This window comes from Babesia bigemina, assembly GCF_000981445.1.
Source record: "Babesia bigemina genome assembly Bbig001, chromosome : I".
NCBI classification, from domain to species: Eukaryota; Apicomplexa; class Aconoidasida; order Piroplasmida; family Babesiidae; genus Babesia; species Babesia bigemina.
In genome coordinates this window covers 2514567-2540045 of record NC_027216.1, presented here as the reverse complement: position 1 = coordinate 2540045, position 25479 = coordinate 2514567, and the positions used below count along the sequence as shown (strand labels likewise).

The window sequence follows — 25479 nt, the reverse complement described above, 5'->3', positions numbered from 1 at the left end:
CGCTATGACCTCTATAAACCATCCTAATAACTTGTGCCTTGTCACTTTTCACTTCCCCTCTTCCACCTCTTGCAACTGCCCTGACAGTGTGCCGCCTAGGGAGCTTGAGAAGAAATTTGGTAAAATTTTGAACCTCAAAAATACCTCAAAAACAACCCTACTAACATCCTTAATAACCTCTGCACCGGCCTCGAGACTTTCCTCGGCTTCAATCCATCCTCCAAAGGCTACACTGGCTCTGGGATTGTGTACTCCGACCTGGACAGGCTGTGTGACGGGGTGATGGGATTTTTGAGTGGTGTGCTTGGTGCGGTGAAAAACGAAAATGAAGTGACAACTTATGATAATTACATCAGTGATGAGAATAAAAAGCTTAATAAGGTATTAGAAAAATTAACTAAAAATATTGGCTCCGGGCGTGATGGGCTTGCGGAGGCTGTCGACGCGGTGAAGGAGTGGCTGGAGGGGTATGAAAAGAAATTAGATGAAAAAAACAAAAAAATTACATCGCCTCTAAACACGTTAATTACCGAAATTGATGCCCGTATGAAAGACATTCCAGGTAAAAGGAATGAGGATTATGATTCAGTTTCAGGTAATTTCGCCGCCTGGCTCATGGGTGTCAGGAGGCTTGCCAGCAAGCCAAGCGTATCTGCTGATCGAGTAAAAAAATTGGATCCCAAGCTTTCAGGTGAGTTAAGTCCGCATGTAGACATGGTTTCGCAGGCTGTCAACACCTTCGTTGATAATGCGAAGAGGGACCGGAAGGAGTTGGAGACAGCTTGTAGTAAAGTGCAAGTGGAATTGCGTGAGCTTGAGAGGGAGGTTACGGCTTACACTACTTTTAAAAATGGTAAATGTGTTGAGGTTTTGCAAGAAGAGTTTGACGACAAAATTAAGAGGCCCATTGAAAATGTGAAAAGCATGTTGAACGGCCTTAATATCAAGTTGAATGATTGGATCATATTGGCCAATGAGGTGGTGGAAAAGGCGTTAAGTAAATGTACGGAAATATTGGATAAATTGAAGGCAGATGGACGAGGAGAAAGGGAGGCTGTAAGAAAAGCGGCTGAAGAACTGCATAGCAAAGCCGACTCGCTGCGTCTATTTGTCGTCGAAGCTAAAAAGGAGCTCACTAACCTAGTTGAAAAGGCACTTTCACAGGTTGTTGAATTCGACAGGGCGATTAGGACTGGACTTAAGAATACGAAGGATAATATTAAGATTGCAATGGAGAAGTACGTTAAGAAGCAGTTGTTGAGTGATATTGCAGCTACGATGGCTGAAATTACCGGCGCAAACGAGGGGGATGGGCTGAAACAGATTATTGAAAGAGTGCAAGAATACGCTAAGAAATTCAGCGAAAAGGAAACGTTCAGAAATGAGATTCTTAAGCAGTGGATAAATAGAATATTGGTGACTGAACCGGTGCAAGAGTGTCTGAAGCAGTATGCCGAGACTCCCGGTAAAAATGCTTTGCTGCCTGGAAAATGGAATAGTCCCGGGAGGAAATTTAGTGAGGGCACTTTGGAGGAAATCGCCAGTAAGATTAGTGAACAGATAGAGAAAACGATTCCCGACGCCTTTCAGTCTGCCGGCGTTCAAAGCTTAGCAAGCATTGAATCCCATGTTGGTATCGCCAAAAGGGCTTGCGACGCGTTTGCGATGCGGCTCGGAGATAAGATTAAGACGGATAACGGAATGCGTTTGCTCGCCTCTGAAGTATCTAAGACGATTGAGAGACAGCTGACGGGTAAGGGCGAAGCCGAAATTACTGCGGAAAATGTAAAACTCCGCAAACCCGTTTACGCCGTTATCTACCAACTCGTTGGCGTTGCCAATAAAACTGCTGAAGCACTGGAATCATTCAGTGGCGAGACGGATGTTTCAAAACTCGACATCGGTAAACTGCACGCTGCGTATAAAGTAGCTGAAGGGCTTGAAAAGGAGCTCATGAAAGCAACTAAGCCGACAGATCCATTCACACCTGTGCAACCCATTCCTCCCTCTGACGTTCTAGACAAGAATGATACTTACAGTTATGACCGTAAAATTCTTGGTATACTGGATAGTGAAATAGGCATGGAAAATGATCATGGTAGAGGTGGTCAAGTGGAAAGTGTTGTTGCCAAAAGCTTCGACCTCTATGAAACATACCTCAGCCAATCTAGCGTGGCTAATGGTAAGCTTGGAGACGCTGACAACGAGGGCAAACTTCCGGAAGCTATAAAGTCCATTGTAAAGGAGGTGAACGGAATCAAGCATCTAGGACTAGTGGAAGACGGCAAACATAAGCGTACCACAAATGACAATTTCAACAAAGACACTTTCGCAAACTTATGCAACCAAGTTACCGAGGCAGTTGGAAAACTCTGCGATGTCGTCCGGGATTTGATCCTAAATAGCGATGGTGATGATTCTGATCACGTTGGTCCATACCTGAGTGGTAAAAAAGGTCTACATATTTTATTGAAAGATTTGGAAGCTATGCTTGGCAGAAACAAAGGTATCAGTACAAACATATTTAAGCTTAATACGGGTCTTCAGACCATTCATGATGACATCCAAAGTAAAATCATTGGGGACGCCAGGAACGCCGATCTCGATAAGCCCACCACGCTGACAGATGTCATCGCCGCCGCGCAGATATTTTACAGCGAAACTATTAGAAATGAAATTAATGAATGCATCTCTGACATCACCGCCAAACTTAAAGAAGAGGTCACCGATAAAATCGATAACCTAAAAAAATCCGCCCTCACGCAATTCGCGAAACGCAAAACTGCCGAGTTAGAGGAGCTGAAAAAGTTCGTTCACGACCAGAAAAATATCATCGATAACATCATTTTCACAAATCAGACAACCGGCCTCAAGGGTCTGATGAACACTATTGGCACTAACCTTCAAGCGTACGTTGATCCACTGAGATATCCAAACGTGAAGGATTTATCAAAACATCTTGATTTCTATTTCAATCCCCTCTTTACCTACATCATCTCCCAAACCAACCCCTCCTCCCAACTGGTCGCCGACCTCCAATCCCGCACCCACGCCCTCCTCACCCACCTCCACGACAACAATCGCACCTTCACCTTCGACTCCGGTTTCCGCTCCCTCCTCCACGGCCTGACCACCTACCTGTCCACGTTCAACCCCGCTGGCTTCGCGAACCCGCACCACCCGCAACTCCTGGATGCGCTGAAGGCAGGGATGCAAGGGCTGGTAGGGGAGATGGAAAAGGCGTATGTTAATAGGTATGACGGGCATCCTAAGATGGAGTGGACGACACAAAATAAGGAGCAAAAAGATGAAATAACCGCCGACGCTACGCGCTGCGCCAAGGTGTTTATGAGCTGCCTGCCGATGTGGGTGGAGGACCTCGGGGAGTTGAAGAGGAGATGTGAGGGTAGTTGGAGCAAGAAAGCTATACATCTTAAAGATGAAATTGATAAAGAAAACCCTCTTGGTGAGTTCCTCAAGCAGTGCGGTTACAGGGTTCCTACCAGTCAGAAGTCGCATCAGGACGGGGAGCTGCAGTGCAGACATACGTTCACTGGCAAACATATCGATGGAATTCTCGGTAAGATCATACAAATGTCGAATCTAGAACACGTTCCGCAGTGTAGATCACGGGAGAAAGAATGGAACTTTAATATCATGGATTTCATAGCATGCCTCTACAGTCACCTCGACGAGTATAACGAAGTATGTCATCTATCAACGTTATTCTCCAAAAGGCATCCGTGCAGTATATACGAAATACTCTGCTGGTTCTCAGGGCTCCCTCATAGTACCGTATATTCAGCGTTACCTGGCGGCATCACCAAGCTGCTTGATAAACCTAAGAAGCAAGCCATAGATAGCGGTGACTCGGGAATTGAAATTGAGTTCGATGATGAAAACGCGTACTACCTGGATGCGCATCCACATAAGTTCACATATAAAGATATCTATGCTGTGATTGAACTAATTTGCTCCAAATCATACGACGTGTTGGCTAGAATCGCCGGCACAGGTGATGAGCACACCAGGTACGCCTGCGAATACGCAAACAATTCCCTCAAGCTGCATTACCCTAAGACGGCGGACGATTGCCTGCCAATGTTACTTGACATGTTACGTAGATTGCTCTCCGTGTTCCGATTCCTCGAATCCAAGTGTAGTTATTCGGCCGTGGAGTTCGGTTGGGCGGACTGCCAGTACGGTAAAAATGTGCCTACGACCAAATCGCATTGTAACGACAGATCAACGGATGAAGCAACGTGCCAGGCAGAGTGTAAACCAAAGCGCCAGTCAAAGTGCCAACCAAACAGTCAACCAAATTGCCAGCCAACCTCTCCGTTGATGAGTTACCTAAATGACTGTTTGCCGGGTCACTTGCCGCATCAACTCACGAATGTCGGTTGTAAATCTGAATGCAAGACGTGCCCCGGTAATAAGCCTGGAATGCCATGCTTAACGCCCCTTGGATTCAGAGGCTTCTCTGGGTCAATTAAAACGGGTGAACAATTATGTAGCATTATTAAAAAGATATTAGGCAACGGTATGATTGCGTGTCTATTCACCCTCGCACCCAGGCCGCCAACTACGTTACCGGAGCACTTCCAGTTTGCTGTGTCACTTGCCAAGGGACTTGATACTTCAAAGCAGAGTAAGGTTGACGGCATTAAAACATTGGCAGACACCATCGCAAATTCTATTAACGCTAGCTCCATCAAGCTGTATGAAAATACTAATGAGTTGACAACGCCGATGTGTAAAGCCTATGGCAATACACCAACCGAGCATCGCAGCCCGAATCGTACCAACAATAAACTTAACCTGTCGTGCATTTCACTTACCACTTCCTGCATCAGTCAGGAGCATTGCGTTCCCTACCTTTCTCCCCTAAGCTGCGACACTTATCATTACCTTGTCAACAAGCAATCGAACTCGTACCTGTCATGGGCAGTTTACTTGCCGTGGACATTCCATAAATATCTTGCAAGTCTACTCGACGCGTTTAAGGCTATAAGATGTGAAGACTGGGGATGCAGTAACTGCTTGCATACCGATATATGCAAGGGAGAGAGTCATGGTATGCTTAATCCAGCGGAGAAAGGAACGGGTTGCCAATGTACTTCCGTTGTACATTGCAACGGCGTATCTCCAACGTTATACCAATATGGGTTCACATTCAGGGATGCGCAGAATTTGATATCGTTAAAAAGAAACTGCTTCAATATGCGAAGTCACCTGTACAATGTTGTTAATTCCGACTATTTCACTGAACTATTTAAGCAATGCGACATGTTACTGTGGAGAATCCGTGAACCCTTCTCCTACCTTGTCCTCACCCTCTGGCTCCTCTCTTCCCTCTACCTCCTCCACATCAAATCGCATTTGCACTCTCCCTCATCACATCGTATCGCCGCGCAATCACTGCTCGCCGCTGCACGTGTCGGCAAATTTGCCAAGATATCGTATCTGCAGCCTTGATAGACCACCTCACCACCGCTCACCTAACTCACTACCTAGCAACCCACCGCCTAACCTGATACTCGCCCAAATATATTACCTAATGCATACTCTGCAATTCGGTAGTCAGTGTAGATCACGCATCGATAGATTCGTGATTTGGGATGTCGAGTTGTCAGCTACCGCCGAAACGTGCCCACTCCCACGGTATTAGTGGGCAGTGATTTTAGGTGATAGGCCTTTAATGGGCGCTGATGAAGCGTGCTGTGATAAGTGAAAGCGCGTCGTATGCAACGTGACTGTTTGGCGTGATAGCCATTATCTGCGTCCCAAGTAAATGAATGTAGCTGCGGTTACCCTATGTGATGGCCAGTGGACGGCGTGGTTAGGTGGCCTTGGTGGTAACGTTGTAAATGAGAAACATGTTGACCACGTAGAGTTGTTTACACAGGCACTCATTATGTCACAAATGTAATAGAAGTATTAGGCAGTGGTACCGTTGTAAGTTCTGTGACGGATGTCTTTGACTGCGCAACTAACATAAGTTGACCTGCATGCCATGGCGAGGATGGTATCAACATGCTTTAACTTGGTTGTACTTCAGTTGTGATAGCTGCATAGTTGTGATGTGAGTGGCGGTGCGTAGAATGGCGGTCACCTTGCTGCTAACCTAGCGCCGGTGGGAGACCATAAGTGCGTTGCTGACGTACGTGTTCATGAGTGGTTGGTGAGTGCGTTGCTTAAGTGACTGATATGCTTGCAGGTTGAGGGGACTGGGAGGGGAAGATGGCGGGGTTGATGATCTTCGCGTGTGAATGTGGTACGGAATGTAAAATGGTTACTTGGTGTTATTGTTGTCCATGGTGCTGTGGAAAATGTATGAATGGAGGGGGTTGCAGAGCATGTAAGGCACATTACATTAAGCGCACTACAGGCCAGTGGACTAACGATTGCTATAATTTGATATGTGAAAAACAATGTAGGGGCAAGGAGAAGACATGTCCATGTAAATGTTGTAGAGAGAAATGTGCACGTAGAGAAATTCCCGCCTGCAGTGCCGCCTCTTCCCCTGATGCCGTCTCCTCCCCCGGTTCCCCCGGTTCCCCCGGTCCCGCAACTCCGCCCCGTGCTCAGCATAACTCCGCCACTCAACAGCATACCACCGGTTCCTCTTCCCCCGCCGTCCTCCCCATCATCATCGCCGCCGTCGCCCTCATCATCGTCGTCATCTGCGTCATGATCTACTTCCGCATCCGGCCGTTCCACAGGGTGCGGTATCTACTGCGCAGCTAATCACAATAACCTAAATGCCAGCTGGAATTTAATGTTTTAGACAGTGATTATTGCATTGATGACCAATTACATCAGCAGTGAGGTGACCAACCACCTGACCAATGTCATGACCAAGGTGCTGACCAAAGCGCTGACCAATGCCACGACCAATGTGCTGACCAACGTGCTGACCAAGTTGATGGTTACGGCAGCGGTGACATGGTCACGGCAGCGATGACATGGACACGGCAGCGATGACATGGTCACGGCAGTGATGACATGGTTACGGCAGCGATGACATGGTTACGGCAGCGATGTCATGGTTACGGCAGCGATGACATGGACACGGCAGCGATGACATGGACACGGCAGCGATGACATGGTCACGGCAGCGATGACATGCTTACGGCAGCGATGACATGGACACGGCAGCGATGATATGGTTACGGCAGCGGTGACATGGACACGGCAGCGATGACATGGTCACGGCAGCGATGACATGGTCACGGCAGCGATGACATGGTGACCTAAGTGGTGATTATTACCCACTCTACATCGCCCCTTAACCCACTCTACATCGCCCCTTTATCCACTCTACATCGCCCCTTTATCCACTCTACATCGCTCCTTTACCCACTCGACATCGCCCCTTATCCACTCCACATCGCTCCCTAACCCACTCTACATCGCCCCTTTATCCACTCTACATCGCCCCTTTATCCACTCTACATCGCCCCTTTATCCACTCTACATCGCTCCTTTACCCACTCGACATCGCCCCTTATCCACTCCACATCGCTCCCTAACCCACTCTACATCGCCCCTTTATCCACTCTACATCGCCCCTTAACCTCCTCTAATCGCTCCTTAACCCACTCTACATCGCCCCTTTGTCCACTCGACATCGCTCCCTTATCCACTCGACATCGCTCCCTAACCCACCCTACATCGCTCCTCTACCCACTCTACATGGCCCCTTTATCCACTCCACATCGCCCCTTTATCCACTCCACATCGCTCCTTAACCCACTCTACATCGCCCCTTAACCCACTCCACATCGCCCCTTTATCCACTCTACATCGCCCCTTTACCCACTCCACATCGCTCCTTTACCCACTCCACATCGCTCCTTAACCCACTCCACATCGCTCAAATCACCCCGCCATAATACCGCTATGACCTTTATATACCATCACAATAACTTGTGCCTTGTCACCCTTCACTTGCCTTCTTCCACCTCTTGCCACTGCCCTGACCATGTGCCGCCTAGGGAGCTTGGCAAGAAATTTGGTGAAAATTAAATGTGCGAAATAACCTCAAATAATAACCCTACTAACATCCTTAATAACCTCTGCACTGGCCTCGAGAAATTCCTCGGCTTCAATCCATCTTCCAAAGGCTACGATGGCCACGGTATTGTATACTCTGACCTTGACAGGCTGTGTGACGCGGTGATGGGATTTTTGAGTGGTGTGCTTGGTGCGGTGAAAAACGAAAATGAAGTGACAACTTATGATAATTACATTGAAAAACCTAATAAAAAGCTTAATGAGGTACTTGACACCTTAACTAAAAATATTGGCTCCGGGCGTGCTGGGCTTGCGGCGTCTGTCGCCGCGGTGAAGGAGTGGTTGGAGGGGTATGAAAATACCCTTTGGAGTACGACGCTGAATGTTGAAACTGATCTGTCTACGTTGCTAGAAGATTTATCAGGTAAGTATATTAGGGAAATTAATGACACGCAGGATCTCCAAGAGCAACTGAAGGAGTGGACCCGGGCGACCGGCGAGATAGAGAAGCACGTTAATGAAACACTGCAACATAATATTAATGATTTAGATATAGCATTAATGCATAAATTGAATGCCGAAATAAAACCGGTGCAGAATGTAGCAGCGCACTTGAAAAGTGTTGCTGACAATGTAGATCTGACGAGGCAGCTGAAGGCTGTTGAAGGTGAGTTGAAATGGCAGAAAGAACATCTACAGCAGAAAATTCGAGAAGGAAGCGAACATATGAAAGAAGTTCTACGACAGCAATTCCACAACATTCGTGAATGTGTTCAGTCTTTGGAACACACGAAGTGCGTTTATTTGGAGTGTATCAAAACGAAGGTAGCAGATGCCAATAAGTTTTTGGAGGAACAACTGGGTGATATAAACGGAGCAACTCGAGATGAAATATATACGAAATTCGATGAAATTAAGCGTACAATCAGTGTAGCTTATAATAACCTAAACCGTACGAAGAATGACCTTCAAAATCACATAAATAATGCTCAAACGGAGTTTGCTAAAATTAAAGAAGGAGTCGGACATCAGAAAAGCCCAAGTGAAAATAAACAGGATAGCATTGATTATAATTGGGATTGGCTGAAAAAATGTCTAGCATTCCACGTTGAACGTATCTATCACAAGTCAGCAACCAAGGGTCATCTATACCATATCGAGATGAAGGCAAAAGAGTACGCAAGGGAGCTCAGTAAGGATGGATTTATAGCAAGGGCGCAACAGTGGGTGAAAGATATCTTGGACAATAAGGGGATGGTATTTCAGTATATTAATCTATATGTTAAAGAAAACAACGGAAAATATTTTCAACAACAGGCAGAGAATAACATTACACAAGAAGTAATAAAGCACATCACAAATATTGTCAACAAAAAAATCGCAACTGTCATTACTGGCGTTAATCCCGTGGACAAAGCAGACGCTGCAGACATCGCTTCAAATTTTAGCAACGTTAGAAATTGCTTTAATTCTTTTGCCGAAGAACTGACCACTGGGTCAAAATCTATGGAGTTCAAAAGCTCTAAGATAGTCCAGGATATTGATGCGGAATATAAAACTGCTAACATTCTGAATAAAACGCAAGGGAAGAAACATGAGACAAGCAAGCTCACATCCGCCGTCAGAAATCTCATTAGCCAACTTGCCGCTAAAGCCACGGCGGCCGCCACCGAAATTGTATGGCTCGTTAAAGAGTACAGTGCCTCCAAACAACTTGCAGTGAAATCCAGCATCGCAGCAGAAATAGATGCGGCAATAAATCAGGTTAAAAACATTAGCAAGGACATTGATACGGGCGATACTGCAGATAGTTACGGGAAGCGCATTGATAAGGCATTGATGAAAGTGAAAGATAGAATCAATGATCTTGCCGAACATTTGGAGAAAATCAGATCAATTGATCTGAAGATTCAAGAAATTCAAGAAAATGTTCTTAATACACTGCATAACATGCAAAAAGAAAAAGACAAGGCAGGCACCGATGGTGATATAAACGAGAAGCGTGATGCGGCGGATGGGCTAATGAAGGAGTTGAAGAGCAAGCTTGTCTATCAATTGTATTTAATTGAATCCGAAATTGGCGTCTCCAACAACGCTCTTAACGTATGTATCACCGCCGTCAGAAAAGCATTTTCGCAAGGAAATTCCGCTGCCATAAAAGCCGTCACTGATTTTCAAAAGGCGACGCATGATACGACTGAATATGCTTTCAACTCTATCACCGCCCAAGTCCGCGCCCTCTTCGCCGAGTCCCACCGCGCCGACCTCTCCGCCCTCCGCTCCCTCGTCGACCAGCAGCTGAAGGCGGTGCAAGACATAATCGCGGAGGACAGGGTGACGGGCGTGAAGGGGATGCTGAAGAAAATGTATGGTAAAGACGGCGAAAATATTAAAATCCTTGAGAAAGTTGCACCTGCTGCAAGCGTGCCGAAGCTCCCGACTCAGGACACCACTAAGAAACTATCCGATGCTTGCCCCGATGTAGAGTTGTATTTCCGTTCTCTATTCGCATATTTTGCCAAAGAAACCGAACGCTTGTTTAAGCCTCTCGCCAAAGAGGAAAACAAGTATCACAAGCAGCTTGAAGAAATGTACCATAAGCTGAAAGACTTTTTTGATCACATCGCGAAGAAGAATTACGACTACAAATTTGTCGATTTGCTTAGTCAACTTGATTTACTTGTTTCCGCCTTCCCCGCCGACACTCTACCAGACGCCCCTAAATCTGTCCTCGCCCCCCTCAAGGCCGGCCTCTCCAACTTCGCGCAGCAACTCGGCCACGCGTACGTGAACAGGTACTCGGGGGGGAAATTCGCTGGGTTGTTGGTTGAAACTAAGCAAATTGAAGTTGAAAAGGATGGAATTAAATCCAGGGAACCAAAAGAAGAATTAACCCCTGAGGGCCGCAACTGCGCCAAGGTCTGCCTGACTATCCTGGGAACCATTTTTGAAGACTTACAAACGTTGAACAGATTCACCGTAAAACAGTTGGCAGCCGATTACATATATATGTATAAAGTTGGCGAAGGCGGTAGGAACAAATCTCTCAATCCACTCGGCGACTACTTCCACCAGCGAGGCTACAAGGTGCCGGCCAACCAGAATACCCAGGACGGTGAATTGCGTCAGAACAAGCATTGGAACGGTAAATACATCAACCATATGCTGCTTAACAGAAAGCTTGAGAATATCAGTAGTATTGAGGAGCACCTGAAAGCCTGCGACTCAAACGAAGTGAATCAGGGGACTCAACAGAAGAAAGACAACGGCTTCAACATCTTCGACCTACTAAAATGCATCTACCACCACGTCGACAAGTACAATGAAGTATGCCACCTCGCTACCTTCAACGCTACCAGGTCACCGTGTTCCGTCTACGAGATGCTGATCTGGCTCAGCGGACTGACGCATACTGGCGTGCATCCAGCCATGGTTGGAAAAACGTTTTTCGAGCTATTAAAGGATCCAGCTAAGGAAGCTAAAGAGGCGCAACAGGAGGAAGAAGTGGACGAACCGCAAATCTCATTGGTTGACCCAAACTCCATATCCCTCGACGCCTACCCAGCGAACATACAATACGGCAAGATGCACAAGACGCTCACCCATATCTGCTCAAAGGCGTACGATGTCATCTGCAAAATCGTCGGAACTGGCGACGAGTACACGACGTACGGGTGTGACTACTCCAACAATTCGTTTAAGCTGAAGTATCCCAGTGACCCTGCCGCTTGCTTCGACATGTTGCTCGACATCCTGCGCAGACTGTTGCCAGCACTCCGCTACATCTTCCAGCGATGCAACGTAACGGCTGAGCATAACGGCTGGCGCAATTGTGAGTACGGCAAGGATGTGCCTACAGCCAAATCGCATTGTAGCAACAAAGCAACGAGCCAGGCAACGGGGCAACCAACGTGCGAAGCAAAGTGCCAACCAACTTCCCCTCTAATGAGCTATCTCAACGACTGTCTGCCTGGTCACTTACCGCATAATGTCAGCTCCATAGGGTGCAGATCGGTATGCAGTAATTGCCCCTCCGCCTCTAGGCTGGGAATGCCTTGTCTGACGCCCATGGGATTCCGCGGTTTCTCCGGGTCAACGAAGACTGGCGCGGACCTATGTGAGATAATTCGCGAATTCTTCGGTAGTGGCCTGGTAGCATCCTTGCTCGGCTTGTCACCAACTCCGCCGAAGACGCTGCCAGAGCATTTCGGTTTTGTCACATACTTAGTTAAGGGAATGATTGATACCCAAGTGCCTACCACAAACCTCATCACGCAGCGCATGGAATCATCAATCACAAAGCAAACTATTAAGCTGTATGAGCAACCAAACAAACTCACCGAAACGCTGCGTGACGTGTATGCCAGTAGGCATACTGCGGTTGTTGATAAGCCTCATCTTGCTGCTTTTGCTGATTTGTCCAGTTTGTCTATACCAACGCCATGTGGAGCTCCAGATGTCCAGTGCGCTCCATATCTATCATCCCTCTTCTGCGACGGCTATAGTTACCTTGCTCATAAGCACGCCGCCACGTACCTTACATGGGCTGTGTACCTGCCGTGGGATTTCTGGACTCAACTCAACAATTTGTGTAACGCGTTCAAGAATATTTTCTGCCAAGACTGGGGATGTCATACGTGTCTGCGTGCTGAGAAATGTAAGCGTGGACAGCATGGGCTGGTTGAGAAAGTTGAGAATCAACCTGACAAGCCTCATTGCAAGTGTCCATCGATGGTTCAGTGCAAGGGTGTATCCGCAACACTGTACCAGTTCGGTTTCTGTTTTGGTAACGCGGCGACATTGAATGAGAAGGCATCGCCTAAATCATGTTCTGATTTCTGCTCTCAGCTGGACAGGGTGTTGAAATCGGAATATTTCAAAAAGCTATTCACGGAATGTGACAACTTCATTTGGACCATTAGAGAACCGTTCACTTACATGGTCCTGGCACTCTGGTCACTGTCCCTCTTCTACCTCATTTGCGTAATGGTTGGCAGACTGGATGTGCTCCACATACGCTCACACCTGAGGATACCGTCATCGCACAGGATAACGGCGCAGTCATTGTTGGCTGCAGCGCAAGTCGGAAGGCTTGCCAAGATATCGTACCTGCAACCGTAATTGTATTCACACTTGTAATTCACAGCAACTCACGTAACATCTCACCTAGCATCACCTACTCACCTAACCGACAAACGTAGTCTAATGTCTCGAATTACTCTAGCGGCAACCTGTGAACTAGATAGCGTTGAGATTAAGTGATGACTAGACGACGAAGCAACGTGTTGACCTAGCACACAAGCTAAGTGTTAACCTAGCAACCAGGCAAAGTGCTAAGCTGGCAACCAGGCAAAGTGCTAAGCTAGCACCCAGGCAACGTGTTAACCTAGCAATCAGGCAAAGCGCTAACCTGGCATCCAGGCAAAGTGCTAAGCTAGCACACAGGCAACGTGTTGAGGTGGCACCCAGGCGAAGTGCTAAACTGGCATCCAGGCAAAGTGCTAACCTAGCACCCAGGCAAAGTGTTAACCTAGCAACCAGGCAAAGTGGTAAGCTAGCAACCAGGCAAAGTGATGAGCTAGCAACCAGGCAAAGTGGTAAGCTAGCAACCAGGCAAAGTGGTAAGCTAGCATCCAGGCAAAATGCTAAGCTAGCAACCAGGCAAAGTGCTAAGCTAGCACACAGGCAAAGTGGTAAGCTAGCAACCAGGCTAAGTCCTAAGCTAGCACACAGGCTAAGTCCTAAGCTAGCAACCAAGCAAAGTGCTAAGCTAGCACACAGGCTAAGTCCTAAGCTAGCAACCAGGCAAAGTGCTAACCCAGCAACCAGGCAACGTGTTAACCTAGCAACCAGGCTAAGTGCTAAGCTAGCAACTAGGCAAAGTGCTAACCTAGCACGCTGGCAAAGTGTTGACCTAGCACCCAGGCTAAGTGCTAAGCTGGCACACAGGCAACGTGTTGACCTAGCAACCAGGCTAAGTGGTAAGCAAGCAACCGGGCAACGTGCTAACCTAGCAACCAGGCAAAGTGATAAGCTAGCAACCAGGCAAAGTGATGAGCTAGCAACCAGGCAAAGTGATGAGCTAGCAACCAGGCAACGTGTTGACCTAGCACCCAGGCAAAGTGCTAAGCTAGCACACAGGCAACGTGTTGAGGTGGCACCCAGGCGAAGTGCTAAACTGGCATCCAGGCAACGTGCTGAGCTAGCACCCAGGCAATGTGATAAGCTGGCGGATGAACCGTAATTTGGTGGGTGTTGTAGCACGTTGATTGCCTGGTGCGTTGAGTTAGGCGTTGACTGTGAGAGGTGTCTGCGTTGCTCATTGAGTCAGTGTCACGTGAGGCTGGGTGATTGGTCGCTAACGTAGGCGGTCGTGAGGGCCGCGGCGGGTGACCAAAGTCGTGTGTTGCGAGTCACTGGCAGGGTGGCGTAATCTGCGTTGGCCTGGTTAAGTAGCGTTTATAGGCGGCAATGTAGCGATTGTTAATATCACATTTAGGCACGTAGCCGACGCGCTCCGCCAGCATGGCGCCGATACCGCGGCTCGTAGCACGGTGCTGCTGCACTGTGGGAGATGAGCGCACGGGTCGCCGCAATGTTGATGGCGTTGCGAATAGTGAATAATTTAGAGTGACAGTTGATGCTAGTCACATGCGTCGCGTCAGCCGCAGCTGTGGTATCCCGGGCAGCTTGGGTGTCGGTGGCCTGGGCTGGGGGGACACAGGGGTGAGGGTAGGTGGTGATGAGGGGAGTGAGAGCGGCAGTGGTAGTGTTGCAGTTGGTGAGTGCTGCTTGAGTGATTGATGTTTGCAGGCTGAGGGGACTGGGAGTGGCAGTGGTAGTGTTGCAGTTGGTGAGTGCTGCTTGAGTGATTGATGTTTGCAGGCTGAGGGGACTGGGAGTGGCAGTGGTAGTGTTGCAGTTGGTGAGTGCGTTGCTTAGGTGATTGATAGTTTGCAGGTTGAGTGGACTGGGAGGGGCAGTGGTAGCGTTGCAGTTGGTGAGTGCTTGCTAGGTGATTGATATGCTTGCAGGCTGAGGGGAGTGGTAGCGGCAGTGGTACGTGTTGCAGTTGGTGAGTGCGTTGCTAGGTGATTGATATGTTTGCAGGTTGAGGGGACTGGGAGGGGAAGGGGAAGATGGTTTGGGGGGATCCGTGTACGTGTGGTACTGGATGTGTAATGTCTCGACGGTGTGATTGCTGTCCGTGGTGCTGTGTGGAATGTAAAAAAGGCACGGATGCAGGTTGCGGTCAATGTGGTGGATATTACATGGTACGCACTAACCCGTCTAAGCGTTACGATTGCAAGACTGCGAAATGTAACGACCAATGTAGAGGCAAGGAGGGTAAATGTCAATGTTCATGTACATGTTGTAAAAAGAAACGTGAAAGTGAACAACATCCTGTCTCCTCCCAGTCTCTCACCAGTCAACACCCTCCCGATCCTTCCCCCGATGCGCAGCATCTTAAAGCCGGTCAAGAGAATCCGTCTCGTACCGAAGACAGCAATTCGCAATCTTCCCCCGGCCCTTCTTTTTCGCTTCCCCCGGAAACCATCGCCGCCGTCATCGTTGCCATGATCGTCGCCATCATCCTGCTCGACCTGTGCATATTCCGATTCCCGGTGGGCCGCAACATCCGCGATTTTCTCGTACGCAAGATACCCTTCTGCATCGCGTTCTACAGCTAATCTCAGCAATTTGTTGGCGCAAACATCGTAATCCAAATCCCACTGATCACCTAACTGGCAACTGACATCTAATGTGCTAGACAGTAATGATTGCGTTGATTGTCAATCACATGAGCAGTGAGGTGACTACTTTCCCCCCCTCCCTACTCGGCCATCGCCGCCGTCATCGTTGCCCTCATCGTCGCCATCATCCTGCTCGACCTGTGCATCATCCGCTTCCCGGTGGGCCGCAACATCCGCGATTTCCTCGTCCGCAAGATACCCTTCTGCATCGCGTTTTACAGCTGATCTCAGCAATTTGTTAGCGCTGAAATTGTTAATCCAAATTCCACCGATAACCTAACTGGCAACTGACATCTAATGTTATAGAAAGAGTACTGATTGCGTTGATGACGAATCACATGAGGAGGGAGGTGACCATAACCCCTGCCCCTTACATCATCGCCCCCGTCGCCCTCATCATTATCGTCATCTGCGTCATGATCTACTTCCGCATCCGGCCGTTCCACAGGGTGCGGTATCTACTGCGCAGCTAATCACAATAACCTAACTGGCAACTACATCTAATGTTCTAGACAGAGTAATGGTTGCGTTGATGGCAAATCACATGAGCAGTGAGGTGACCATCCTCCCCATCATCATCATCATCATCATCGCCGTCGTCGCCCTCATCATCGTCGTCATCTGCGTCATGAGCTACTTCCGCATCCGGCCGTTCCACAGGGTGCGGTATCTACTGCGCAGCTAACAAAATAACCTAACTGGCAAATGACATTTAATGTTGCAGATATAGTGTTGATTGCGTTGATGATCGATCACATGAGCAGCGAGGTGACCATAACCCCCGCCCCTTACATCATCGCCCCCGTCGCCCTCATCATCCTCGTCGTCTGCGTCATGATCTACTTCCGCATCCGGCCGTTCCACAGGGTGCGGTATTTACTGCGCAGCTAATCACAATAACCTAACTGGCAACTACATCTAATGTTCTAGACAGAGTAATGGTTGCGTTGATGGCAAATCACATGAGCAGTGAGGTGACCATAATTCCCGCCCCTTACATCATCGTCCCCGTAGCCCTCATCATCGTCGTCATCTGCGTCATGATCTACTTCCGCATCCGGCCCTTCCACAGGGTGCGGTATCTACTGCGCAGCTAATCACAATAACCTAACTGGCAACTACATCTAATGTTCTAGACAGAGTAATGGTTGCGTTGATGGCAAATCACATGAGCAGTGAGGTGACCATAATTCCCGCCCCTTACATCATCGTCCCCGTAGCCCTCATCATCGTCGTCATCTGCGTCATGATCTACTTCCGCATCCGGCCCTTCCACAGGGTGCGGTATCTACTGCGCAGCTAATCACAATAACCTAAATGCCAGCTGGAATTTAATGTTTTAGACAGTGATTATTGCATTGATGACCAATTACATCAGCAGTGAGGTGACCAACCACCTGACCAATGTCATGACCAAGGTGCTGACCAAAGCGCTGACCAATGCCACGACCAATGTGCTGACCAACGTGCTGACCAAGTTGATGGTTACGGCAGCGGTGACATGGTCACGGCAGCGATGACATGGACACGGCAGCGATGACATGGTCACGGCAGTGATGACATGGTTACGGCAGCGATGACATGGTTACGGCAGCGATGTCATGGTTACGGCAGCGATGACATGGACACGGCAGCGATGACATGGACACGGCAGCGATGACATGGTCACGGCAGCGATGACATGCTTACGGCAGCGATGACATGGACACGGCAGCGATGATATGGTTACGGCAGCGGTGACATGGACACGGCAGCGATGACATGGTCACGGCAGCGATGACATGGTTACGGCAGCGATGACACTCACAGGGTTGGTTACGCAGGTTGAAGGACATTTTAAGGTTTTGAAAGAGAAGGCAGGTGGAGGCGCCAGAAGCCCAGGTTTACTGCAGGATTGGGGAAATATCAAAGAAGGAATCAAAGAGTTGGTCAATCGTGAAATCGTCGGTGGAGATCAAGGTCTAACGGCAATAGTGAAAGGGGTGGAAAAGTTTGGTAAGAATTTCGATGGCAAGATGGGTGAAGGCGGAATGGAAGATAAGAAGTTCCAAGGCGTGCTACAAGACTGGTTGGAAGATATTCTTGAGAGCGGTCCTGTAAAAATGTACATTGAAGCATGTGGGCAGTATGTTACCAATAACAGTGGCGAGTTTAAGTCGCCATATGGTGTGGCGGGGCAAAGTGAATTGATGCAGAAGCTCACTAAGGGAATAACAAACGCGATTGAGGCACAAATTGGTACTTCTGAAATCGAAGTGGCTCAAAATTTCATTAATGCCGCGGAAGGAGTGAAAAACAGCATTGAAGCTTATGTTACCGGTGTACAAGCTGTTTGCAAGGCATTTGCCGAACGGCTAGAAATTGAACTAACGGCTACTGAGCTTGATGGATTCTTAGATAAGATTGTCATGGCGATGGAGAAAGACCTTGTGGTGAAGACATCCCCAACACATAATTCAGACACTAAAGCTTACTTTAAAGCTGCCGTTAATATAATCTTGCACCAACTGGTTGGTGTGGCGAGAGGGGTTGGCGACGAAATTCAACAATTCATGTCTATGTCCAAACTCGGCAACGTTGAGTCAGCGATTACCAATGCGAGCGATGTTGTTAATAGGTTGGGAGGCGATACGAGTTCCGGCAGTGTTGGAAAGAACTTTAATCAATCGTTGTGGGACGTTAAGGAGAAAATAGGCGAACTCAATCCAATACTGAAAGAAGATGGCGGCTCTCTGAAATCCCAAATTAACGACATCACAGTGGAGATAACTACCAAAGCTATTACCGAGATGTCCACTAAAATTACTGATACTCTCAAGTTGCTCACACGCACAATATCTGATGCCGCTTTTTTCGCAAACAAAAAATTAGAGAACCTTAAAAATTTTAAGGTTGGAAAAACTCCCAATAAAGGTGAACTCCAGGAACTTCAACACTCCTTCAACGATTTGCAACGTCCGGTCGCAGTAGCCCTGGATGCTGCCAAAAAATTCCTCGGAAGTGTGGATCACTCCGGTACCGCCACCATCCAGGCACTAGGAAGAGACGTCGATTCACAAGTGGAGAGCGCTAAGAAAGCTCTAATTACTGAGGCAAGAGAACAGTACGTCACATCTCTACAGGGTCTGCTCGTGGCCTTCTCAACGAAGGCTGAGACGGAATTACATCCGCTGCCTGGCTTGATAACTAAGGAGTTGGACTTGGGCGTTAAAGGGTTCATGAATAAAATAGAAAAGTATTTCATTGGAACTGACAAAGGAATTAAAGTCATTAGGGACATCAAGACCACCCACTCTCGTCCAGAGAAGTCTCCACTCAGCCAGGCAGCTGAGAGAGCATACAACGCTTCCAGACGTTTATGTCATTATTTGAAGTCACAGACGGACTTCATATCAGACTTTCAAAAATACGAGCCCTTGCACAACTCTCTTCTAACTTTGCTTGATGGACTTAAAACTTCCGAACATTTCAATCACCAATTTAGAGATAACTTAGACACAGTTAAGAATACTCTCGACCAACTCGCTCCTCGGCAATTCGGCACATCTTCGACGGTCATGTTACAAGCCCTGAAAGGGGGAATTGCTGCTTTGGTCGACGCACTTGACAAAACCTACGTGAGCAGTTACTCCGGGAGACAATGGCAAGAGGCAGAACTGGGACACTACGCGAAAATCTGTTGGACCATCACGCCCATCTTATATCAAGAATTAACTACTCTAAAGCATGGCCTTGAATATGAGAACTGGAATGATCACAAAATCTATCACCGAGCTGATAGCAACTCCAGCCTCCACGCTCTCTTCTTCCGCGACAATGGGTATGACGTGCATCGTCCTCCAAACGCTGAACATGGCGAACTAAATCACAAACGTGACTTTAATGGTAGCAACATTCTCAAACACCTTACCAATGCACATGAACTGTTCAGTCAACGCTCATCTCCCGTCATCGGCATCCCTCAATCGACATCCGGGTCGGACGAGCTAGGTGTAACCGTCGCGGAGGAAAGCGGTCTCATCCGAAAACTCTATGATCTCTTAAAAACGTACTTCCGTGTATGCCACCTTACGCTTGTCAACAAACCCAAGGCTCCGTGCTCCGTTTACGAAATTCTCGTCTGGTGCAACGGCCTGCAGTTCAACCCCGTATACGAGAAGCTCAAGGCGCAAGTTCAATCTGAGTTCATGAAGGACGACAAAGAACGGCCGGGTACTAAAACGCTGCAACCCTTCGATGCGCACCCGTCTGACTTTGAACACACGCATATTTACGAAGCGCTCTACAAGGTCTCATCTGACTCCCACGCCGTCCTCACTGCTATCCTCGGCCACGGTCACAAGGACGGAATTTACGCCTGTGAGTTCTCCAGCAACTCTCTTAAATTAGATTACCCTAGCAACATGATTCAATTGCTGTGTACGTTGTTCGACCTGCTCAAGCGCCTCTACCACCAGCTGTACTTCCTGCTGCAACAGTGTAAGCACAATGCTCAGCTAAGCGGCTGGAGTGACTGTCACTACGGCAGGTACATCGGTGGGTCGGGCTGGCAGTGCAACACAAAGCAATGCCCTAAGCAAGACTGCGACCAAAGGCACGACCAAAGTGGCAACCAAAGGGGTGGCCAATATCCCAGCTGCGGCGTCAAGTCGCCACTGCAATCGTTCTTGGAGGACGGTTTGAAGGGCCACCTGCCGCATTCGGTAACGGCTAGGGGATCCAGTCTGTCATGTGGCACGTGTGGTGGTACACCTGGTATGCCGTGCAGAACGCCAATGGGCTTCGCCGACATCGGTGCCACTGCGTCGCATACGATGATTGGCCAGGATATATGCGAGGTGCTTTACGATTTCTGTGGGAGTGCGAAATCGCCTCTCACTAGACTGTGCGGTTACCTCAACTGCCTTTTGCCTAGTGCGCCGAAAACGCTGGCTGACATGTTCAGCTTCTACTATCATCTCACCGATCGCTGGGGTATGAGTGGTAACGGACACAAGAGAGAGGCATTTGAGGACAAAGTCAACGCTGCCAATTTCGGGCGTCCTTATGGTGAGTTGAAAGTCTACCACTTATTTACCCCTAGTCACTCAGCATTGAAGAAGGGGCATTCCGATGGTAGCCTGGGCAGTCTCGTTTGCTCATCGAAATACTCCGTCGTATGCGGTCCTTATCTGCGTCCGATCACTCACGCCATCTACGAGACGTTCTCGTCGAAACACGCCGATAAATATTTGTCGTGGATTGTCTATCTAACGGCGACGTTCTACGATCTGCTTAAGCAATTGTACGATGAGTGCAATTCCAAATGCGGTTCCAGGGGATCGAATTGCCATGAAAAGGCGTGCATCAAAGAGTGTCCTACTACATCCAAACATGATCCGCCACGATATCACGATCGCAACTGCAAATCCATTGTACAGTGCAATTACACGCTGCCGACATTGGCGAAGTACGGTTTTGTTCTCGGCGATCCAGAGAGGCTGAACGGAAGCGCAGGCATTGAGAAGAAACGCACGTGCAGAGATTTCTGCTATGTATTTGCGGAGGCATTTGAGAAGGACTCACATCTTGTGCAGTTTTTCAAAGCCATTGATAAATTCATGTTCACCATCCGCGCACCTTTCTTGTGGATGAACGTCGCGCTCTGGTCACTGTCCCTCTTCTACCTCATTTGCGTAATGGTTGGCAGACTGGATGTGCTCCACATACGCTCACACCTGCGAACACCGTCGTCGCACAAGATAACGGCGCAATCGCTGTTGGCGGCAGCGCAAGTCGGAAGGCTTGCCAAGATATCGTATCTACAACCGTAATCATCGTCACATTTGTAATTCACACAACTCACGTAACAACTCAGCTACCATAGCTCACCTACTCACCTAACCAACAAACGTAGTCTAATGTCTCGAATTACTCAAGGGGTAACCTGTGAACTAAATAGTGTTGAGATTAAGTGATGAGTGAACGACAATGCAAAGTGATAAGCTAGCAACCAGGCAAAGTGCTAACCTAGCAACCAGGCAAAGTGCTAAGCTAGCACACAGGCTAAGTCCTAAGCTAGCAACCAAGCAAAGTGCTAAGCTAGCACACAGGCTAAGTCCTAAGCTAGCAACCAGGCTAAGTGCTAACCTGGCACCCAGGCAAAGTGGTAAGCTGGCAACCAGGCAATGTGATAAGCAAGCAACCAGGCAAAGTGTTAACCTAGCAACCAGGCAACGTGTTAACCTGGCACTCAGGCAAAGTGCTAAGCTAGCAACTAGGCAAAGTGCTAAGCTAGCAACCAGGCAAAGTGGTAAGCAAGCAACCAGGCAAAGTGGTAAGCAAGCACCCAGGCAAAGTGGTAAGCAAGCACCCAGGCAAAGTGGTAAGCAAGCACCTAGGCAACGTTCTAAGCTGGCAGATGAACCGTGATTTGGTAGGTGTTGTAGCACGTTGATTGCCTGGTGCGTTGAGTTGGGCGTTGACTGTGAGAGGTGTCCGCGTTGCCCATTGAGTCAGTGTCACGTGAGGCTGGGTGATTGGTCGCTAACGTAGGCGGTCGTGAGGGCCGCGGCGGGTGACCTAAGTCGTGTGTTGCGAGTCACTGGCAGAGTGGCGTAATCCGCGTTGGCCTGGTTAAGTAGCGTTTATAGGCGGCAATGTAGCGATTGTTAATATCACATTTAGGCACGTAGCCGACGCGCTCCGCCAGCATGGCGCCGATACCGCGGCTCGTAGCACGGTGCTGCTGCACTGTGGGAGATGAGCGCACGGGTCGCCGCAATGTTGATGGCGTTGCGAATAGTGAATAATTTAGAGTGACAGTTGATGCTAGTCACATGCGTCGCGTCAGCCGCAGCTGTGGTATCCTGGGCAGCGTGGGTGTCGGTGGCCCGGGCTGGGGGGACACAGGGGTGAGGGTACGTGTTCATGAGGGGACTGGGAGTGGCAGTGGTAGTGTTGCAGTTGGTGAGTGCTGCTTAGGTAATTGATATGTTCGCAGGTTGAGGGGAGTGGGAGCGGCAGTGGTACGTGTTGCAGTTGGTGAGTGCTGCTTAGGTAATTGATATGTTCGCAGGTTGAGGGGAGTGGGAGCGGCAGTGGTACGTGTTGCAGTTGGTGAGTGCTGCTTAGGTAATTGATATGTTCGCAGGTTGAGGGGACTGGGAGCGGCAGTGGTAGTGTTGCAGTTGGTGAGTGCGTTGCTTGAGTGATTGATATGTTCGCAGGTTGAGGGGACTGGTAGCGGCAGTGGTAGTGTTGCAGTTGGTGAGTGCTGCTTGAGTGATTGATGTTTGCAGGCTGAGGGGACTGGGAGTGGCAGTGGTAGTGTTGCAGTTGGTGAGTGCTGCTTGAGTGATTGATGTTTGCAGGCTGAGGGGACTGGGAGTGGCAGTGGTAGTGTTGCAGTTGGTGAGTGCTTGCTAGGTGATTGATATGCTTGCAGGCTGAGGGGACTGGGAGCGGCAGTGGTACGTGTTGCAGTTGGTGAGTGCGTTGCTAGGTGATTGATATGTTTGCAGGTTGAGGGGACTGGTAGCGGCAGTGGTAGTGTTGCAGTTGGTGAGTGCTGCTTAGGTAATTGATATGTTCGCAGGTTGAGGGGAGTGGGAGGGACAGTGGTACGTGTTGCAGTCGGTGAGTGCTGCTTAGGTTATTGATATGTCTGCAGGTTAAGGGGACTGGGAGTGGGAGAGGGGAAGATGTCGGGGGGTATATTTGACTGTAAGTGTGGCAAACAATGTACTAAGACTAAGTGTTTCTGTTGCCCACATTGCTGTGGAGGGTGTAATAGAACAAGGTGTCTGTACTGTATGGAATTCTACACTACGCGAACTAGTGGATTCGGGAATTGCGATGATGATTTGCAATGTAAACATTGTGACATAAAATCATGTCCATGTAAATGTTGTTTAGACAAAGGCCGTGTCGTCTATGATTCTGTCTCTTCTGGTCAACAGCATTCCCGCACTTCCTCCCATGCCGCCCAGTCCCCCGGTCCCTCCACTCTTCAGCAGCGCTCATCGTCAAACCCTCGGTCCACAGCCTTCCTCCAACCACTCTAATTCGTCATCTTCCAACCCCGCCCCTTACATCATCGCCCCCGTCGCCCTCATCATCCTCGTCGTCTGCGTCATGATCTACTTCCGCATCCGGCCGTTCCACAGGGTGCGGTATTTACTGCGCAGCTAATCACAATAACCTAACTGGCAACTACATCTAATGTTCTAGACAGAGTAATGGTTGCGTTGATGGCAAATCACATGAGCAGTGAGGTGACCATAATTCCCGCCCCTTACATCATCGTCCCCGTAGCCCTCATCATCGTCGTCATCTGCGTCATGATCTACTTCCGCATCAGGCCGTTCCACAGGGTGCGGTATCTACTGCGCAGCTAATCACAATAACCTAACTGGCAACTACATCTAATGTTCTAGACAGAGTAATGGTTGCGTTGATGGCAAATCACATGAGCAGTGAGGTGACCATCCTCCCCATCATCATCATCATCATCATCGCCGTCGTCGCCCTCATCATAGCCGTCATCATTTTCATATTGATTGACGGCTTGTGGCTTATGCATCATAAAGACACACAGAGGATGGTGTTTACAATAAATAGTTTGAGAACGGATGCAAAACCTGCGCCTTAGGCATCGACTATCCCTCTACTCTAGTATAGCCTCACCTAACCAGCAAGCTTCTAGGTAATGGAGATTCGCTGCGATGGAATCGTGCTAATTAATTTGTTGGTGTCGGTGACCTCATATTAAGAGAAGTGGAACTGATCCGCTGGTAGTTGAGGCCGCCACCTGATGAGCGATGCACCATGTAACGTGATGGGCCATCTGTTAGGTTAGCACGTGGCATGTGAGTGAGAGGTGCTGTATAGTGGCGTGATAAGTGGCAGCATTGTGCTGATCATAAACATCAAGCACGCAATTTGGGTCAGCTGGTCAGATATCAGAGTAACCATGGTAGAACAAAGCAGATGTTTGGTAGATTTGGCGCTTCTCCTAGATACTACATCGTTAGTTGCTGTATTGTTAAATCACAACGTAGAAATGTCTTATGAATGCATGCAGGAGGGTATGTTAATGGCGTGTAAGCGTTGTGACGTCTAGATTTACGGTTGTCCCAGCAAAGGGGGATGGCATGGTAGGGGTGGGGGTATGGGCATTAAATCTTGTCGGTTGGCCGAAGGTGTTCGAGGTTGGAGGTACGTAGTTCGTTGCTGTGCAGGGTTCATTGTCAACATAGCTCCGAGGAAAATGTGTTTCTGTAGCGATGGCAGTGGCGATTGCAAAGACCCAGCTAGATGCATCGGCATCGGTCTTGCCATCGCTTTTGCTGGCTTCATTGGTTTCTCGGCCCTCCTTGTCTTGGTCCTTTACATCATGGGTAGACAATATGATGTGAGTCTTGGCACCATATTCCGTCAAATACGTGATGGATTCCGTGATTCCAAGCCTAAACTCCAATAATCTCATAGCCTTATCCAATACATAGCCCTACTGTAATCGTCACTTCTGGTATCAATCTTCTTGCGTACAATTACAAACACAATAGTATCACATGTGGTTGCGTGGATCAGGTAGTAAACCGGTGGTAGTGCGATGTAGTTTTGCTGGACGCCATGGCTTGTCACACGCCGAAACAAAATCGCTACTCATTCCTGTATTACAGCCTGTAACACAGTGATGAGAAATGATGTGAATGCGATGAAT

General features: G+C 48.6%; 8 protein-coding genes across 8 annotated transcripts; 6 read left to right on the top strand and 2 right to left on the bottom strand.

Annotated features, from left to right (window-relative positions):
• Window positions 1-282: 282 nt before the first annotated feature.
• Window positions 283-5478, top strand: BBBOND_0111420 (hypothetical protein; the record flags this gene model as incomplete). The annotated part of the gene is made up of 1 exon (XM_012911575.1): window positions 283-5478. The coding sequence occupies one exon, from the start codon at window positions 283-285 to the stop codon at window positions 5476-5478; it is 5196 nt and encodes a 1731-aa protein (XP_012767029.1).
• Window positions 5479-6243: 765 nt separating this feature from the next.
• On the top strand, window positions 6244-6750 carry BBBOND_0111400 (hypothetical protein; the record flags this gene model as incomplete). Its single annotated transcript, XM_012911574.1, has 1 exon — window positions 6244-6750. One exon carries the CDS (start codon window positions 6244-6246, stop codon window positions 6748-6750), a length of 507 nt encoding a protein of 168 aa, XP_012767028.1.
• A 1434-nt stretch (window positions 6751-8184) lies between these two features.
• BBBOND_0111390 (hypothetical protein) lies at window positions 8185-13140 on the top strand (the record flags this gene model as incomplete). Its single annotated transcript, XM_012911573.1, has 1 exon — window positions 8185-13140. The coding sequence occupies one exon, from the start codon at window positions 8185-8187 to the stop codon at window positions 13138-13140; it is 4956 nt and encodes a 1651-aa protein (XP_012767027.1).
• Window positions 13141-15030: 1890 nt separating this feature from the next.
• BBBOND_0111380 (hypothetical protein) lies at window positions 15031-17184 on the bottom strand (the record flags this gene model as incomplete). Its single annotated transcript, XM_012911572.1, has 9 exons — window positions 15031-15232; window positions 15421-15786; window positions 15841-15976; window positions 16135-16231; window positions 16318-16443; window positions 16473-16600; window positions 16753-16855; window positions 16942-17061; window positions 17176-17184. The coding sequence occupies 9 exons, from the start codon at window positions 17182-17184 to the stop codon at window positions 15031-15033; spliced, it is 1287 nt and encodes a 428-aa protein (XP_012767026.1).
• Window positions 17185-17554: 370 nt separating this feature from the next.
• Window positions 17555-21586, top strand: BBBOND_0111370 (hypothetical protein; the record flags this gene model as incomplete). The annotated part of the gene is made up of 1 exon (XM_012911571.1): window positions 17555-21586. The coding sequence occupies one exon, from the start codon at window positions 17555-17557 to the stop codon at window positions 21584-21586; it is 4032 nt and encodes a 1343-aa protein (XP_012767025.1).
• A 1096-nt stretch (window positions 21587-22682) lies between these two features.
• Window positions 22683-23475, top strand: BBBOND_0111360 (hypothetical protein; the record flags this gene model as incomplete). Its single annotated transcript, XM_012911570.1, has 10 exons — window positions 22683-22721; window positions 22756-22796; window positions 22831-22855; window positions 22906-22941; window positions 22982-23017; window positions 23054-23089; window positions 23126-23161; window positions 23200-23240; window positions 23350-23374; window positions 23425-23475. The coding sequence occupies 10 exons, from the start codon at window positions 22683-22685 to the stop codon at window positions 23473-23475; spliced, it is 366 nt and encodes a 121-aa protein (XP_012767024.1).
• A 505-nt stretch (window positions 23476-23980) lies between these two features.
• On the bottom strand, window positions 23981-24336 carry BBBOND_0111350 (hypothetical protein; the record flags this gene model as incomplete). Its single annotated transcript, XM_012911569.1, has 2 exons — window positions 23981-24136; window positions 24223-24336. The coding sequence occupies 2 exons, from the start codon at window positions 24334-24336 to the stop codon at window positions 23981-23983; spliced, it is 270 nt and encodes an 89-aa protein (XP_012767023.1).
• A 480-nt stretch (window positions 24337-24816) lies between these two features.
• Window positions 24817-25236, top strand: BBBOND_0111340 (hypothetical protein; the record flags this gene model as incomplete). The annotated part of the gene is made up of 3 exons (XM_012911568.1): window positions 24817-24841; window positions 24894-24971; window positions 24995-25236. The coding sequence occupies 3 exons, from the start codon at window positions 24817-24819 to the stop codon at window positions 25234-25236; spliced, it is 345 nt and encodes a 114-aa protein (XP_012767022.1).
• Window positions 25237-25479: the final 243 nt, after the last annotated feature.